Source organism: Ischnura elegans, chromosome X, assembly GCF_921293095.1.
Source record: "Ischnura elegans chromosome X, ioIscEleg1.1, whole genome shotgun sequence".
Classification (NCBI taxonomy): domain Eukaryota; kingdom Metazoa; phylum Arthropoda; class Insecta; order Odonata; family Coenagrionidae; genus Ischnura; species Ischnura elegans.
The window spans coordinates 40,084,390-40,101,491 of NC_060259.1; the positions used below are offsets into that span (position 1 = coordinate 40,084,390).

At 39.8% G+C, this 17,102-nt stretch overlaps 1 protein-coding gene across 13 annotated transcripts in view; it reads left to right on the plus strand.

The window, feature by feature from the left end:
- The window catches only part of LOC124171771 (catenin delta-2-like), a 229,484-nt gene that overhangs the window by 134,870 nt on the left and 77,512 nt on the right, over window positions 1-17,102 (plus strand). For 10 of the 13 annotated variants that reach the window (XM_046551086.1, XM_046551089.1, XM_046551093.1 and 7 more), the window contains 2 exons: window positions 2,713-2,778; window positions 5,695-5,736. The exons of 1 other annotated variant lie outside the window; for it this stretch is intronic. In XM_046551086.1, the coding sequence (XP_046407042.1) occupies window positions 2,713-2,778; window positions 5,695-5,736 (108 nt within the window). The remainder of the gene's footprint in view (window positions 1-2,712; window positions 2,779-5,694; window positions 5,737-17,102) is intronic. 2 more of the 13 variants (XM_046551083.1, XM_046551084.1) reach the window with 2 other exon arrangements.

A 17,102-nucleotide genomic window follows, 5' to 3' on the forward strand; every position in this document is an offset into this window, starting at 1 on the left:
AACGTCATCCCTAGTTGGCGCGGTGAATGGAAAATTCTATCGATCTGGAAAAAAATACAAAATTAATTTAAAAATGAAGTTTTCGTCCAAATTGTTCAATACTTGTGTTTTAGCATCCGTCCGGGTGCCTTCATATCCTGCATTACCCCGAATGTGTGACTCTCGCATATCTGTGACTTATGTAGGCTGAGCTCTTCCATTACTTATTTTAAATAACATTCGGGTCGAGTACGAAGTAAGTGCATGAAGTATGCGTAACTGAGATTTATCATTGTGGAACATGGATGCGCTAATTTAAAAATATCTAGGCTAATATTTTTGCGAAGATAGTTCGATGTGACTTCCGATCTGTCGATGTTTTCATGATGGGCCTTGAATTACAGTCTAGTTTTTCGTGAAATGAGAAATCAGTTCCGAATCCGTTATACCTTTGAATGAGCACAATTCGAGTTGCATGACGGATATTCCTGTCTATGTTCTAATATTTGTAACTGAGTTTTTGCATTCTGAAACATAGAATGAAATGTTTCTTTTAATGATGACATGGCTTTCGAGTAGGGCCTAAGGCATTATCTGATGTCCGAAACTAAGGTGGTGCACATCTCATTTTGCTCTTTGCAGAATTTGGAGACTTGCAAATTTGGAATTGTTATAATATCAAGGTGTATTCCCATAGAAATTGAAATCACTTCTCAGGCAAGTAACGTGATATTCTTTTTCTCAACATGGTAAAATACTGTATGGATCATGCTCTTCTTATCCTGCTTATTCTCCCTAATAGCTGTTGCTTTTTTCATTGAGCACATTATCACTTTTGAGCCTAACCGGTCAAAGGTCGTCGTGGTGCCGTAACAAAATTGAGCTTATTGAGTGTTAATCGAAGTAATTATTAAAATTGCATGTGTAAACAGCAAGGTTATATTGTTTTCAAACGCCTCCAATACGAGGGAGCACCGCCAATTAACGCCCGCTGAAATTGCTTCCTCCGATTCGATAATGTGTGTTTTGCTGAATTGTCCAAGGTTCCTATGCACTGGTAATTTGACTCGGGCTCGGCAGTTTTGCCCAAAAATTTCTCGGAAATAAACCGTAATTTGTTCTTTCGTATTATTCCCTCAATTTTGGTTGTTTTTGATCTAACGTTTGAACCATTGCGCAATGAAGCTTAGTGCCTGTTCGAATCTCCGGGTAAATAATAACAAGGGCGAATTTTGGCTTCGCATGCAACCGAGATTGAAATGCCATATTGCGAGATCATCTTAATGGATCTTATCAGATGATTCCTTCGATTCCTTCTTTTGTTTATGTGTTGTTTATTTCGGTTAATAATTTTATATCCATTTATTTTAGTATTTACGAAGAGAGAGATTTATCTGGATTTTAAGAGCTTTAATTTATAAGTGTTTCATTCTGTAGCTTCTTTCGTTTCCCACAGTAATACGTAAGGGTTTTATCGTCGGGATTTCCATTTCGGGAGTGCACAGTCACCTTTCAGCGCCATTGAGTATATTTACTCTGAGGTTCCAGTACATTTCTAAAATTCACCGCTTTAGTTCCACATTTCATCTAGTTGCGGCACGAGTGTGCTTTGACTTTTTTCAGCATACGCATTGACGAAAGTTATCTAGGTGGCTGGGTGCTGTCAGAAAGTGGAGGCCATATTGGAATCCAAACTCCAGTATTACTATGGGAATATGGAAACATTTAGCAAATGGACGTGATAATAATTGTGAAATACGTTCTTAAAGTCCGTATGCTCTTCTCCTTCTTCGTTCGTATTAAATTTAAATATCACTCTCGCTCCACTGAAACTTTTTCGTCACGTATTACTCGTTTAAAATATATGCTACTATGAAATCAATAGTTTGAGAGTTCACTTTTTTTAATGGTGACACGATGGATGAAAAAATACAATGTGTCTTATCCCACACAGTACTTATTAAAAAACTCAACCAGTTCCGACATTTTCAGGTCATTATCAGGAGGTAAACCCTTAACCCATTGTAACCCAGTGTTACTTCTACGTAACATCAAAAATATATTCATTTTCAACTCTGATTAGGATGGATTTAAACTACATGTTCTATTGTGATGTAAAATTCAATGTTAAAATATGTAGCTGCCTCAATGATTATGATTGAGTAGAAAATATTCACTTTCTCGAAAATGGAAAATCTGGAAGTATAATATCTTCCAGAAGCAGCCCTGGTTTAAAGAGGGTTAATGACTTCACTGAAAAGGCATCATGGTTTTGAGGGCACAAAGAGAAGATCGTTGTCAACGTTTTCCCTTGCCTCTATCTCAAATTATCTCGGTTTTGAAACATGTTTCCTTAAATTTTTCAGTTGTAACGTTTTTACATTAGAGACATAGGCAAGTGCTGACGAAGGTCCCCTCTCTCTGCTCTCCATCTTCATGTCTCTTAAGACATCGCAACGGAGCCCAAGTGGTTTTCACATTTGAGCTACCAGTGCTTAGGGTCCTTGCATGTGTCAAAAGCGTGCTCGATTGCGCGGTCCTGTCCCATTTCCGCTGCTATCCACCCCCTTTTGCCATTTTCTCCATTCCTGCTTTTGCCATATCCATTACCCCCTTCCTGCACGCGCTTTCGCTTTGGCGAATCAACCAACCTTCCCTCCCACTCCCCTCCCAACCGCCTTGATTCTCTTGGTCAGCCTAGTGACACTCATCATGTCCGCTTTGTACACCCAGGCTGGTGAATCGACGGGTTGAGCAGAGGCAGGAGCACAGCATCACCCGAACGGAAATCACCCAGAGGTATAATATTTCGTCAAGTCGTGCGAGAGCATGCGACACCTGCACGCCTTCGCTCGTTTTCTATGTGCTTGAGAGCGCAACTTGCTTGCGTCGAGTATATGTGTTGTCTGCATGCCTTATCGCCTGCCTTTCTGTTGTAGTCGTTTCGTATTTGTTGGTCGATGTCACTCTTGCAGTAGAAGTGTGGTTGTAGCTTCACGGTGCCTCGGCCTGGGTCGAGGGGAGACTTCCCCGGTCTGCGGTCATAAATCACTTCGAAAGACTGATGAAATAGCGGTGGTTTACTGGTTGTCAGCTAAAGCTACCAAAATACCATTTTGCAGCGTTTTGTTCCAATATTTAGAGGCCACGAAGAACCCTCATATATATCGACACAGATTTGTAGAAGAATTCAAATTGTTAAATTATTTCTGTTAGCTTTATTCCACAACTTTTTCCTACGGCGCCATTAATTATTTCTCCGCCGAAAAAGTTTTGGTGTGTAAATAGTACTTAAATTTTATACAGTGGAATTCCAGGTCTCGGCTAAAGCATTACTTCATCATCGCAGATTATTTCAAAGATGGCCTCTGAAACTGAAGGGGTACATTTGGAAGAAAAATACGCATGAAATCCCTTTCCTTCCTAATTAGATGGTGGCTTCCCTCTCTATTTCTCATTATTCCTTGCGAGTTCTAGCGCGGAAATACATCTCTGTTTACTTTGTTAGCATACAGTTCTCACGATGGCGCCTTCTGCGGGCGCCGCCAAATTGCTCTAAACTACGTCAACAACAGCAACCACTGCGTTCGTTTCATCGGTGCACCGCAGTGTGGCCATCCCTGGCAGTGTGGTTTGTGCAAAATACATCGAATAGGGATGCAAAATGGAGATTGTCTAGTGGCTTGTGTCCAGTCAATGCAAAATACGCCGAATCCTGTTATTCGTAGTGGTGTTTTTAAACTTCCTCCGTCGAAATTCTCGTATTCAGCTTACCAAAAGCGATTTCAATAGTATATTAAGCGATCGTTTCAGCGAATCGATGCAAAGTGCAAATTTAACGTCACATTCGCGTTGGGTGGATTTTTCCTCACTGCAGAACATTTCCTTCACCTGCGTCCGTCATTAAATCCTCTCACTCGTGAATTCTGAGCTTGCGAATCTGTATTTTAAATGGCATCATTATTTAACCATGGAAAGAGTAGTTTTAGTTCCATCGGCGCTCATAGATACCGGACCGATGTGTTATCTAAGATAACCGTAACTAATAGTATTCCTCAAGTTGAAAAAAGCGTAGTAGTTTTACGTGGTGATCGTGGGGAGGAATGTTATTGAGATTTGGCAGGCATTTAAACTTTAGTTCAGGCTTCCCACCTCGTAGGCCCGGTTTCAGATCCCAGCGGTGGTGGAGAATTGTAAATTCTATCCCTTATGTAGTGTTATATGGAGGTCACTTGAAGTACAGAAATACGTCCGTCGGATGGGACATAAATCCGTAGTCCTCTTGCAGTATTTCGTAAAAAGCAGGCTAATGCGGACGCCGGGTTTCTCTCCAACCTTCTTTTCCTCCGGCGCGTAGGTGTCGTCTTTTCCTAATGTCTACCTTTCTCTGAGAGCCCATGTTAACTCCATATAATGCTAACTCCATATTAACCATAGGGACAGGTAATCACCAACCTTGCAGCAATGGACCCTAAAGAAGAATTGATGTTTATTTTTACAAACTTGTTTAGCCAATCTTCTTCTTCGTGACTTTAGCAAAGCGTTTAAATGTGTAAAATAAATGAGTGAGAAAATGTTAGGCCTAATAAAGGAAAAGGGCACATCATTCTTGTCTTTTGCTTTCACACCATGGCGGTACTGCTATGCAAGTTCCTGTTAACGTAGTTATTTTTTGGTCTTGATGCGCGGAAACGTTCCATCCTGAATGGAAGAGACTGTAGTAAATTATTTAAAGCTATAGTAGCAAATACGCACATGGTACTATGTGAGATCGGCAAAAGAAACGGAAAATTTCCAGGCATTTCGACAGCCTTTTTTAATGACTAATTTCGTGGAGGACTGGCATTTCAATGTAATTTTTACTGGTGGAACTGACGATTTAGCTTTTACTCGCATAACATCAGTCCGTAGTAACCAAAGAGCGGTGAAGATTGTATGGGCCTATTGGAAATAAGGCCATAAGTATTTTAGTGGCTCATCAACGTAGTATGTATGTGTAAAATTAGTAGTAATTAGTTTGCACTGTTTCTAACGAGCACTGTTCGTGCGGCATCTTGTTTTTTCCTGCTTGTTTGTATTATCGGTTGTGTATTTTCAAGTATTTTACCTGCTATGTTATGTTTTTACTGCTTTCATCTCGTCTGATCTTATTGTTGACGTAGCCCGTAAGTAAAACGACAGGAAATTGCTTAGAGAATATCGTGGGTGCGCTGTAACGAATACGAGTTTAATTTCACTTGTTGAATGAATTCTCACTTCAACGAGCAATAAATGCTTCTTGAAAAGCAAACACGGTGAAGTATTCAATAAATTTAAAACTGTCGAACTGATTTTTCATCTTTAGAATAATAACTAATTTGATCAGAAGTTTTTTTAGTTATTCTTCTTTTTGGACTGATATTCCGGTCAAGTTACAGTTGGAACAATTTTTAGTGTCTGAACTTGTCAGTATAATTCACAATCAAATTATTAGCGTTCATCCCACCGTATTCACTTTTTATTCGTCGAGTTTGAGTTCCATGTTGAGAATTTTTTTCATGAATTTTCATTTGAATACAATTCTGATTCTAAGTTTTCTTGCTCCGAATTTTTGAGAAGTTGCTCTCAGGGTATGTTAAACGTAGTCTTGGAACTCTAGCTTCTTGTCTTGAGTTGATGTAGGGTACTAGGCTCAGGGAAGGATCTGCCATAACGTTCTCTTCTCTTTTATTTCAGGAGAGTTTTACAAGAAAAAGGACCTGAGATGCCTCAATACACGTAAGTGTAATGATCAGGAATTACCGAGTTTTAGTAAAACAAAAATTTTTATTTTCTTTTATTGAATGATTATCAATACCAAAAGAAATATACAGGGTAGAGTAAAATTTTGTCACGAAACAGTAGGAACCAGAAGTACTAATGATGTTTATGTCTAAAACGCACCATTTCAAACTGCAGATACTTCGCGCCTAGCGGTCTGAATGGCTGCGAGTTTCTCCTGTTGCCAGAAGCTCAGGAAAACTCATGGCTTTAAATGCTTTGCCTGTCGGAGATTGCAATGTATCCACGGCATCTAGCCGCAGGGAAAGCTGGCGGCCAATGGGAGCGCTTGGCTTATAGCGTCTGTTGTTTTAAAAAATGATGCGTTTTCGATTTGAACATCAGTAGTAGTTTTGCTAATTCCCCGATTGATTTTTAATGGGTTTTCAGAAATGTTCACAACATGACGATGAGCGTAGAGCGACAATTAGTTTCCAATGTTCGCATTATAGCATTTGCATTTACAATAGAGCATGGGAAAGTGATGAATTCGATGGATTGTGTCATATCGACTATAACATTTGCCGAACAGCCGTGTTCGCACATCGAAGTTGAGTGTTGTGGTGTCAACGAATACACTCGGCCCTTAGGTATGACCAGGTACTACGAAGATAGCACGAATCGATTGAGGTCTTGATTCAACCTACGAGCGAAGTTGAAGCTTGTCAACTTCAAAAGCATTTGGAGTTGATGACTAGAAAATAAAGCGAGCGACAATTACTGATTTAACTGCGCAGGCAAGTAATATGATTATAGATTGCGTTTTGTACATTAGGTGTCCTGGGTAAGTCGAACTTGGAGTAATTTTCTCATAGAGATGAGGAGATGGCATTATTTCTCTTTCGCAACTGCTTCTTTTGTTCTACCTAACCATTCACGAAACGAATTTGCACTCTGGGGAGAGTTCTGTGTGGATAATAGTGGGTAAATGTGGTTTTTGAGTCACCGATTTAGCAGTCTACTTTGACGTATGACTGTAATGCTCTAAAAAGAAAGAATCGAGGACGAGGTTGAACCGGATTATATATCTTAGAGAAGTTCAACTTTAGCGCAATACGGAATTGTTGAGGCCTTTACCTCGTCAAATTCCATTTTAAGTTAGGAAACATAACAATCTTTGCTTTCTACAGCTCAACCTTTTATCGTTGACTAATTTCGATACACTATCATTTTACCAGTCCGCTAGTCTTGAAAATAACATAGCGTAAGGAAACTAGTCGAGGATTGATGGTTGAGTTGTAGAGAGTAAAGTTTGGTATTTTTCCTAACTTTTTAGCGCAGTAGATATGGATATATCTCAAGCGGCAAGCGGTGTTGTATTGTTAACTGTAGTTTATTTCTCCGTTAAATTCGGATCGCTCTACCCTCAGCGACGCGAGTGGTGACTTTCGTAATCCATTTAAGTGCGCTCTGGTTGACAGGACATTAAGAGGCATTATTAGAGAATTCTTCTCTCTTATTATATTCGTGGGCTATTCCATGTTTTATAAAGGTGTCGTTGAGGTTGTCAGCTGTGCGGAATTCATCGTTTGTTCTCAATCGAAAGGGAAATGTTTTGTGAGAAACGCGTTCTGCAGATTGCCGTGATAACGGCTATGACACGGCCTCATTTGGAAATGCACGCTCGAATCTGCCCTGGATTCCAAAGCGCGTGCTCTCGGTGTCCTTGCTCGGTCCACAGCTATATCCCCTGGTCATTGCGACCCAGGTCTTATCCAGAGCTTCATGCCCTCCATCATAGTACGCGTATCAAGTAATCAGCCTACATTAACCTTAACCACGAATTCCCAAACATCACGAGTGTCCTTTTTTATTCACATGCTTACGTCAGAAAAAAACTGCTTTTACGGCAAAGTTTACAATTAGTAACCAGTTAGGTTTACGTGGAGAATTTTTCGAATAACCTCGGCCTTTCTCCCCTTCTAAAGTGGACTCCTGTCTTCAGTTCACCGTAAGGCCTATTCCATTTCATTATACGTATCAATCCTATTCTATTCCTGCCCCTCCCTCGCTTACCCAACATTCTTTCCTTTAACACGGTTTTCAGCATCCCCTCCCCGCTCATTGCTCGCTCTATCCAAATCTTAAGTCTCCTTCGTTTCTCCTTACAAGGTTTCTTTGACCTCCGTGCCTATCACTTTTTCGTTCCTCTTCCTCCCATTCCACATCTCTCTCTCTCTCTCTCTTCATTCTCCTCCACACCCACATTCCAAACTGCTCCAGTGTTTTCTCGCCCTCCTTCGTCAACTTCCACGTTTCCGCACCTCAAATCGCTACTCTCTAGATCAACCTTTATTAGCCTTTTCATCAAACCCATACGTAACGATCGTCTCATCAGCTCTTTCCTCTTAATGAGCGCCTCTTATGCGTACGCAATTCTCCTCCTGATGTCCTTACTGATGTGTCCATTTTCCTATTGCGTGTTGCCCAAATAGTTTAACTGCTCCACTTGATCAGGTATGTGCCCACCTATATCTATCTTCTTCCTCACATTCGTTTCTCTCGATGCTTTTTAAAACCGTATCGCTTTGAAAATTGCAATTGTGGTTGGCCATTCTAGCTCATTCCATTATTACCTTACCCTCACAGCATTTGGAAATCCTACACAGGCAGGCCTTGAACCCGCGGCCTTCGGGGCGTCTGGCGATGACTTCCTGCGAGGAGAGCAAATATAACAAGATTTAGAGCTGTTTTAAAGCTATCACTTCCATTTTTTGTGTGGTTTTATTTTGCATAAATAAAATAACGCGTTTGTGAACTGTGAAGATAATTTATTTTAATCGCCTCTAAATCCTAAGAACTTAGTAAGGGTTTTGATAAATTATACTTCGGGGGGTGACCGACAATGATGAAATAACTATGTCATGGGTGTGCACCTCCAGTGATAGTCTCTAAAATGGTAGTCCTCGTCTCTTCGATGTCATCCTCATCTTTGGTTTGATGGAGGTTCGTGAAAACTTACGGATGAACATCTTCCTTCACAAAATGTTTTTGTTACGGGCAGTGCAGTATAGGAATTGAAGTTGCTCGGAATAAGTATGAAGTGGGGATTCATGGCTGTGCTTTTGACAATATATTGTTTCACTCTAATTATTTTATCATGCGGTTGAGTTTTTCTGTAGGGTCCTGCCGAAAGAGAACCTTCGCATCTTATGCTCTGGAAAACGCCTCTTTGTAAATATGGTCAACGACATCATTGCAAATATCCTATTTTCTTGTGACTAGCTTCTTTTAATCTTGCAGTTCTCTGCTAGTAGATCTATGTTGTGCTTATTTCGTAACGATTCATCCCACTTTCGTCATTGCGTTACGTATTTTCATGGCAATGTTCGCTTTTACTTAAGATGATTCCTTTTGAGGGATTGCTTTATTTGCCCTTGCAGCATGTTACCACCAGGGCATTACTTCTTACAGCTTGATGTGCCAATTCAACTGTCTTCCTATACAATGATGCCATATGAAGTATTGTCGTGCTTGGATGTCATCTAATTGTCTTTTTTCCTTACATTTAACTTTTATTCCATTCATGCTGTACAGCTACTTGTATTATGCTTTTGCTTCTACCTCAGATTACATTTTAATCGTCACTGTGTGCTGCGCAGCAAGAGTAGTCTGTTACTGAGACTTGTTTTTAAGGTCAAAGTAACACTACCATTTTATACGAGTGGTTATCAATAAAAGTTTTTTTGTGTAAAGAAGTTCCCGCCTAGGTATTAGAGGTTATTTCATGGCTAAGGTTTCAGTTCCATAAATTTTGGCGGTGTCAAATATTCATTTGCGTTGTGCATTGTTTTGAAAAGGTGCGAAAAATTTAAAGAAATTAAGCGAAAGTCTTATTGGACTTTCATCGATGTGTACTTGGGTATGATTATGATACCGACTGTCATTGCTATAAGCGTTTATTGTACTCTCTTTTCTTCGTTTGAGCAATGCAGAATATTAAAAAAATATATATTCTTAAACTAACCAAGAAGAAACAAATGGCTGGGAAAAAAAAGTTGATAAAACAAATCCTCAATGACAAAAATAAAGGAAACCACCGCATAAAGAATAAGTACTCATGATCTACCCATCATTATGTTAAGTCCTTAACATATATTTGTGTGACTTTTTGACGTATACTTTGACTGAAACTATTTAGATTCTATTCAATATCTTTGTTTGCACCAACTACCTACAATATGGTGTCACAGAATCGAAATGGCCATTCTTCTTGAATATCCTCACTGAAAGCCGTTAACATGGGCGAAAAAAAAATTAAAAAAACATTAAGTGCGTTATGTGAGGGAATTGAATTTTATGAGTACGAATTTTCATGCATTGAAGCCTTTTATTGCGCGAGGGAAACAAGAATTCCGAAGTTTATCTGTTCGGCAAATTATCCCTCTGGTTTTCCCTTTTATATCGTGCGTGGAAATTTACTACGTTTCCAAGATGATACCCTACGTGCTGCTGTGTAAGGCGTGCATTCTTAATTGCTCAAACAATAAAAGCCTGTCTAGTAGCCTCTTGAGTTTCTTGTGGCTCCCTACCTTATTTGTGTGAAATCTGTATGAGCTCTGTCTTTGCTCTTGGCAATGTTGGACATATTCCGGCGTATCCCTCAATCTTTCGAAGCATTCCAGGTGCGTTCTGAAGCACTTCACTAACGATTTGGAAATGGACGAAGAAAATTGCCGTGTTACCTAGATTATGATAGCTCCAACTATCATTTTCATGGTCCCTGAACAGTCATTAGGTGTCGTTTCAGAGGGATTAGAAAATGAATCTTGTGTTTCAGGGAACGCGATAGTATTTTCGGGTTGTCTCCATCAGTTCTTCACTTGAACATGCTTCTATCATGTAAACGAATGCGAACTATACTTACTTTCGCGATGGATCTCTCCAACGTGAGACAATGTCGCAGTAATGCCTAATGCGAATGAGAAAAATAGGTCAGAGCGAGCGACAGTTTCCAAAAGCTATAGATTAGAGATATGTGTATCAACCACTCTCCTTTTTGTCATAGCTCATTTCATCACTTTGAAATCAAAAGTAATTATCGCATTATTTATTTCAGTTGTAAGAGGGGCTGATATGAATCGAATTTTTCGACGCGTCCACGTTTTTAAGTTATTTTTTATGTTTTCCTTCGATTAAACATCATTGCGTTGATAGGGAAAACTTTGGTCACAAATTCAAAATTGTTTCCTGAGGATCTTGTCGCAGACCCTTAGCTTCGCACGCCTTCTGAGTCTCGCTGCGCATGCGCAACCCACGGCAACTAGCTCAATATCATGTCACGAGTGCGCTCCTCAGGTGAAAATTCCAAGGGTGTGACGTCAGTAGCCCAGAGTGATGTTTGGATTTTGTGGATCTAGTGGCTGGTTGTGGTAAAGCGTATAAAGAGTGTATATTTGCGATCGATGATGTCGAGAGCGTTTGCTGCTCGTCATTTGTTCTCCTAAAGATGCCCCCACTCATGCCCACTGCCCTCTTGACCCCGACCGTTCCCATGGAAAGGCCTCAGTCGTATCCCGTCATAATTCGCAGTCGTTCCTGCCATTATTCCTGTCAGGAAGCGTTCCCAATTATTTTCCCTTGGGCTATTGTTTTCTCGTGCTGCTAAATCCCAGAAATTGGCGATACAGCTCGTTACTTGTTCGTTTGAAAGTTTTAATCGCATCTCTTGGTTGAGTTTAGCTGCTGAGTCCTGTCACTCATTAATCCAATTGGCGTTAGAAACGTTATACAGAGCGCTCTTTTTGCATTGAGAGGCTATTTGTACTCGAAGGAACTATTTTAAATTTATCATGGACTTTCATCCGAATTAGTTGGCAGCAATAGGTAGGGGTTACTCTTCTAATATAAGACACGGTCTCCGGCGTTACTTTGTGGAGCTGCTTCATCATAAAATAAAAATACCTTGTTCTATTCCTCACTTTATTTTAAATAGTACGACCCGAGTTTCTGCACATTATGCTATCATCAGGATGTTATCATGCTGATGATAGCATGATATGCAGAAACCCGGGTCGTACTATTTAAAAGAAAGTGTGGAATAGAACAAAGTATTTTTATTTTATGAGGTTAGACTTCAATTAATTGGGAGTCCGGTATTAAAATTTCATGCATACATAGAGCGCAGCTCATTCTTATATGTAAATAAAGAGAAGATTAAAGTTGGTTAGGGTTGCAAAATGGCGGAAGTCATCCACACGCCAAATTAAAAACCTCATTCTGTTTTTTTTGCGCCAGTTCTTCGCTTTATGAAGATAATTGAAGATGCTCTTCGTCTTTCCCAACGTTGGTACGCTCCGAGAGGTCGCATTGGTGTAGCTATTGCCTAAGATACACGACTCACCTCACTCGCATAATCATTCACTCCTCTCGCACACTAGTGTCTTCCTTTTTTCCTTTTCCGATCTTCTTGTTGTTCCCCGCTGCATCACTTTATCAATTGTATTCAGGGAGTTCTGTGGTTGTTCCGCCTTTCCCGCTACGATAGCGAGCTTATCTGCTAAGCGAAAGGGGCTTTACTCACAAACCATGTCTTGCGCTCGTTTTTGATCAATCTTCAAGGACTACTCCTTCATCGTTTGTTGCTCACTCTCCGCCGTTGTCCATAACTTAGTTTCGCTTTTCCTGCCTTTTGTGTCCGCAGTGCTAGATCATTTGCATATTTATCACTCCATATACTTGAATTTCGTATTTACACGATGTGTTTAAGTAAATGGCGATTTGCTTTCGAATCTATCTATCAGTCGGAAATTTTGAGATGCCTGCTGTTCTTCCACCCGTTTTCTTCTAGTGATGTTCTCTTGGTTTGGATCCGTTTTTCATCCACTACCCTTGCCTATATCAGTTGTGATTCATCTTTGTGGACGACATGGTTATGGCATAGAGCGTAAGTTAATTTATGTTATTTTTCAATTTCGATTGACCCTCAACAGTGCTAGAGTTCTACTTCACCGGTGTTTGTTCCTTCTCTCCCCTCTTCCCTTTTCTGTAATCATCCTCGCCCGCTGCAGTTTTTCTCCACGCGTAATGCACTTGCAATAGGTATATCAGGATTAAAATTCGCGGAGTGGTGTACTTAAGCCCTCCATTTTTCAGCATTCTCCCCAAAGCCGGTTTTCAAAGGCTTTTATAATTCTCTGTTCAATTTTACGAAATATCCTTGTTTGCGTGACACCACTTACACGATTTTTCCGCGTCCTGTTTCCTCGTCTCCAGTCTTTTTTTCCTCGAGGATTTTCCCGGAATGTCATTTTATCTCGCAGTGATTCACCCCTAATTCATACCCGACTTCACAGCTCTTTATCTTGTAAAAAAAAAAAATTTTTCCTCCTTTTAACCCTCTTAGTTTTACTTTGGGAGTTGCTACCGATTTCATCTACCCCGAGGTGTAATCTGGAGCTGATGGAAATTCTGAGCTAATTTCTGGATTTCTTTAGCACCTTAGAAAAGTCTCCTCTAACTTCCCCTATCGCTCCGCGTGCTTTCTTTCACATCTTTCGTGTGCGGTCGCTTCATTTAAAAGTGAGATAGGTCATGGGTTTTACCAGAGGAGGTATGACGTGGAGTGGGGTTTTGAAAACAATTGGGGCTCTGGATTAAGTTTATTTCAGGGATTTCCTAAGTTAATTGTAAAATTATTTGTTCAGTATTAGTATCAGTATGACAGTTATACACCGGATATTTTGTACGAAAAAAATCTAATGAATTTTTTCTGTATATGATTATCAACTATTCCTGGAAAAGTCAATTATGGTGGTAGGTGAGTTTCGTGTGCAGGACATTTTCGATTCCAACATGCTTTTAGGTCGGGAAATTTTAGATAAGGAGGATAATTTTCTCTTAAGCACTCGGTGTAACTGAAACATTTTATTTTACAATGGAATATCGTGAAATCTTTTTCTTGTTTTAATTTTTAACCATTGGGTGATTAAACTGCGAACGCAACGGTAAATGTACGAGCCAACAGTAGTCAGATTTTTTTCACGTGAGCAATAGCGATATCCCCGAGACTGACATCAGTTGTGTGTGGATGCCTATTAAAAAAAATAATAATTTGCTGCTTACTAGTACACATAAAATGCGTGCATTGCTAAAAAAATAACTGATCTAATTCTTTCTTGTGATCACCGGAAATAATTCTGAACTCTATATAATTTGTCATGGGTGATTTCCGGTTTACTCGAGATGGAATTAGGCCGTTGCGCTTCCCGATGAATAGAATAGTTCAGAAACATTTCCGGTGAACTAGAGATGGATTAATTTCGGAATGACTTCCGGTAAGTGCAGAATTATAACCGGTGAACTAGGGGTAGAGAAGGTGGATTACGGAATGGGGTTTGGTTGCCTTTGTGTGTTTCACTCGCTTGAAGCTAAACAAAAGGTTTACCACCAGCTTATTCGCTGTTATTTCCTAAAAACAATTCCACCTCCTGTATTGGTCGTTAAGGAATCTCCTTGCCTTCACACACATCACCCCTTTGGTAAACAGGCTTTTTAGTGTTTAGAAAAAGTAATGTTACCAGTGAGCATTTTGGCAGTGGCATTTTGTACCTGATGATAGCGAAGTAAGGTCGCTGAAACGCGTCGTACCAAATGAAATTACTGTGGACATGCACTAAGTTTGCTCTTCATTTATCATTGTATCATAATGTTCCACAACATCTCGCCGAACACCGTGTAATACGTCACCAGTGAGGAGTAATTTTTGCGGTCATGAAAGAAACTACCCTGCAAAGAAGCATAAATCCCCTCCACCAAATTTTTTGTTACCGTTGGTGGCATAGCGATTACCATCTACATGCACGAAATACCCCTCAAGCTGCCTCAAGGGGAAAGTCGCAGAGAGTGTAACTACACCAGCCATTACCTGAGAAAAGTGCTCATTATACTAAATTTAAGGGTCGGGTAGGGAGTGTTTTGTGTATGACCTATGCATATTTTCTTGCGGTCTTCAACTGACCGTGGCAAAACCAATTCCTATACGTAATCATTCAACAATAGTACAGTAGTAATTTGGTCGTTTTTATCGGGCATAGGAATATAATGCGGTTTCAAAATTATATCGTTTTTCTGACTCCGAACGATACCTGTCATCATTTACTCAAGCAGTATAAGCCTAGTTCGTTTCCTACTCGTCCTTTGACGGCTCTTTACCCAATCCCTGTGAAAGCTGGATTTTACTCACGTTGAATGCCATGGGAAAAAGCTATCATTCTTTTGAATAACTAATTTCACCGTGCTGCGCACATTTTGATAAAATGGATTTTAATCTTCCATAGCTACCTCGATGTCTTTTCCAGCGTCTATTTCTTTCCTCCATTACTATAGCAGTGTTACTTTTCATCCTAGGATGTCTTCTTCCATGATTCGCTGTTTGAGTTAACAAAACAAGGTAAAGCGTTATGAAGTAAATGACTGCGGAACTGCGCATTCCAAAAATGTTACGCTAATTCAAAGTCAACTTGCCCCCACTATTTTTCACTTTATTTTAGCTAGGTCCGGAACTAATGTTTCTTCATACGTCGCTAATGACCGATGAGTACTGAAATCCTACGCTAAGTGCTCTCTATGGATAATTTATTGCTAATTATTTCTACAAAATTGGCCTTCGGGACCTCAGGGTCCATCCGAAACGGCAACGCAAAGGAGACGGCATCCATCTTCTATGATTTGTTCCCCTTATTCCGGAGTGAGGGATGTTATGCTGAGCGTTGCGTCATTTGGACGTTTAGGCTGCATCGACGGGCCGAATCCAGTGTCTATATCCGTGCCTTGCCGGGAAGGAGCGGCAACTTCAAGGAGGTGTCGATCATTTGGGTGTGGGGGTGCGGGAGCAGGGCGAGAGTTGGGCGCGGCGCTTCCGGCGGAGGGAGCCGCCGCACCGATCACGAGATCACGATGGCCCCATCACATCCGGGCATCACTTCAACTGGTTGAAGCGGTGGCCGCTCTCCTCCGAGAGTCCTTATAAATAGACACGCCCATAAAATACTAGGCCCATATTTCATGCAAGGACAGATCATTATAAGGATGGACTCAATAATCTCGCAGCATTGGAAGCTACTCAAGAATTAGTTTGTATATTTTTTGTCTTCTCTGAAACATTATTTGACTAACTACTGGCCCGTTAAGTCGGTAAAAATAATATTTCAACATGCTTTTTCCGTATTTTATCGAGTCAATCACGATGGTTTTTCCTGGGAACCTTTTTTTATTTCATTTGGTTGTTGAATCATTATAATTTAGGTCGAAGAAATTTGGTGTGTAAAATATTTATGCAGAAATTATGTGGCCCCTAAGGTCTCGTGTTAGAATTTAGTAGAAAATACGTTTAAGTTGTCAATGAATTTTAATTTATTCACTTGTACCCTGCAGACTTTTAACAAGTATGCATGTAAAAGAAGGCACTTTTGAGTTTTTGTCGTGACTCTACAATATAAAGAAAACACTTTTTTCACGTGGCGTTTAATATTTTTTGCAGTTATAAAAAGAAAAAAAAACGCTGAAAATAAAACTTGGCTTACGCGAAATGTGGAAGATTCATTTCGTATTTTTAAATTGCTACTTTTTTTAATCTGTTGTCAAGTTACTTTCTCTTTGTCAATAACGCGTTTTTGCAATTTTGGATTTCAGTTTAGAATAACTTGAAAAGTATCATTCTGGCGTGTCTCTTTTGATTTTTTAATTGCTTGTATGTTATTTTTCAACTCTTGTTGGTTTTTTCGTCAAAATAAGGTATCGTTAAGATGCAAGCAACATTTTACCTGTACTTTGTCGAGTATCGCCTCAGGAAGCTTCCTGATTTTCGTGCAACTCTAGAAAATCTATCATGGGAATTCCCGTTTGTCGTTCGTTGATCGTCAGTTCAGCAAAGAAAATGCTTTGTTACATGAAATGAAACATACTTTTCAATATAGTACAAGCTTTGCTCAACGTAAACACCAAAAGACTCCCTATGGTGACGAAAAAGCTATTTTTCCTTTGCCTTTGTTGAAGCCTTGAAAGTTTTCCGTGAAACAGATGCATTTGCTTCCAAAAACAGATATTTTTTTTATTCTTTCCTAGTTGTGGTTATCCGTCGACTCGGGAAGTGGAATCAGTAGTTATTTTTCTTACGAGAAAAGTTTTGGGTAAAAGCTTCTCGTCATGGTTTCTCTCATTCAACTGACATGGACGTACTAACTCAAATTACAACCTTTGATCGAGGCATAGTTTTCCCAATAAAAGAAATTATGATATTGTTAGCCGTTTTATATATCTAATTGGAAACACAAATAAACATAGTGTTGTTTTGTCGAGAACATGTGGGGAAGTATTCGCATAGA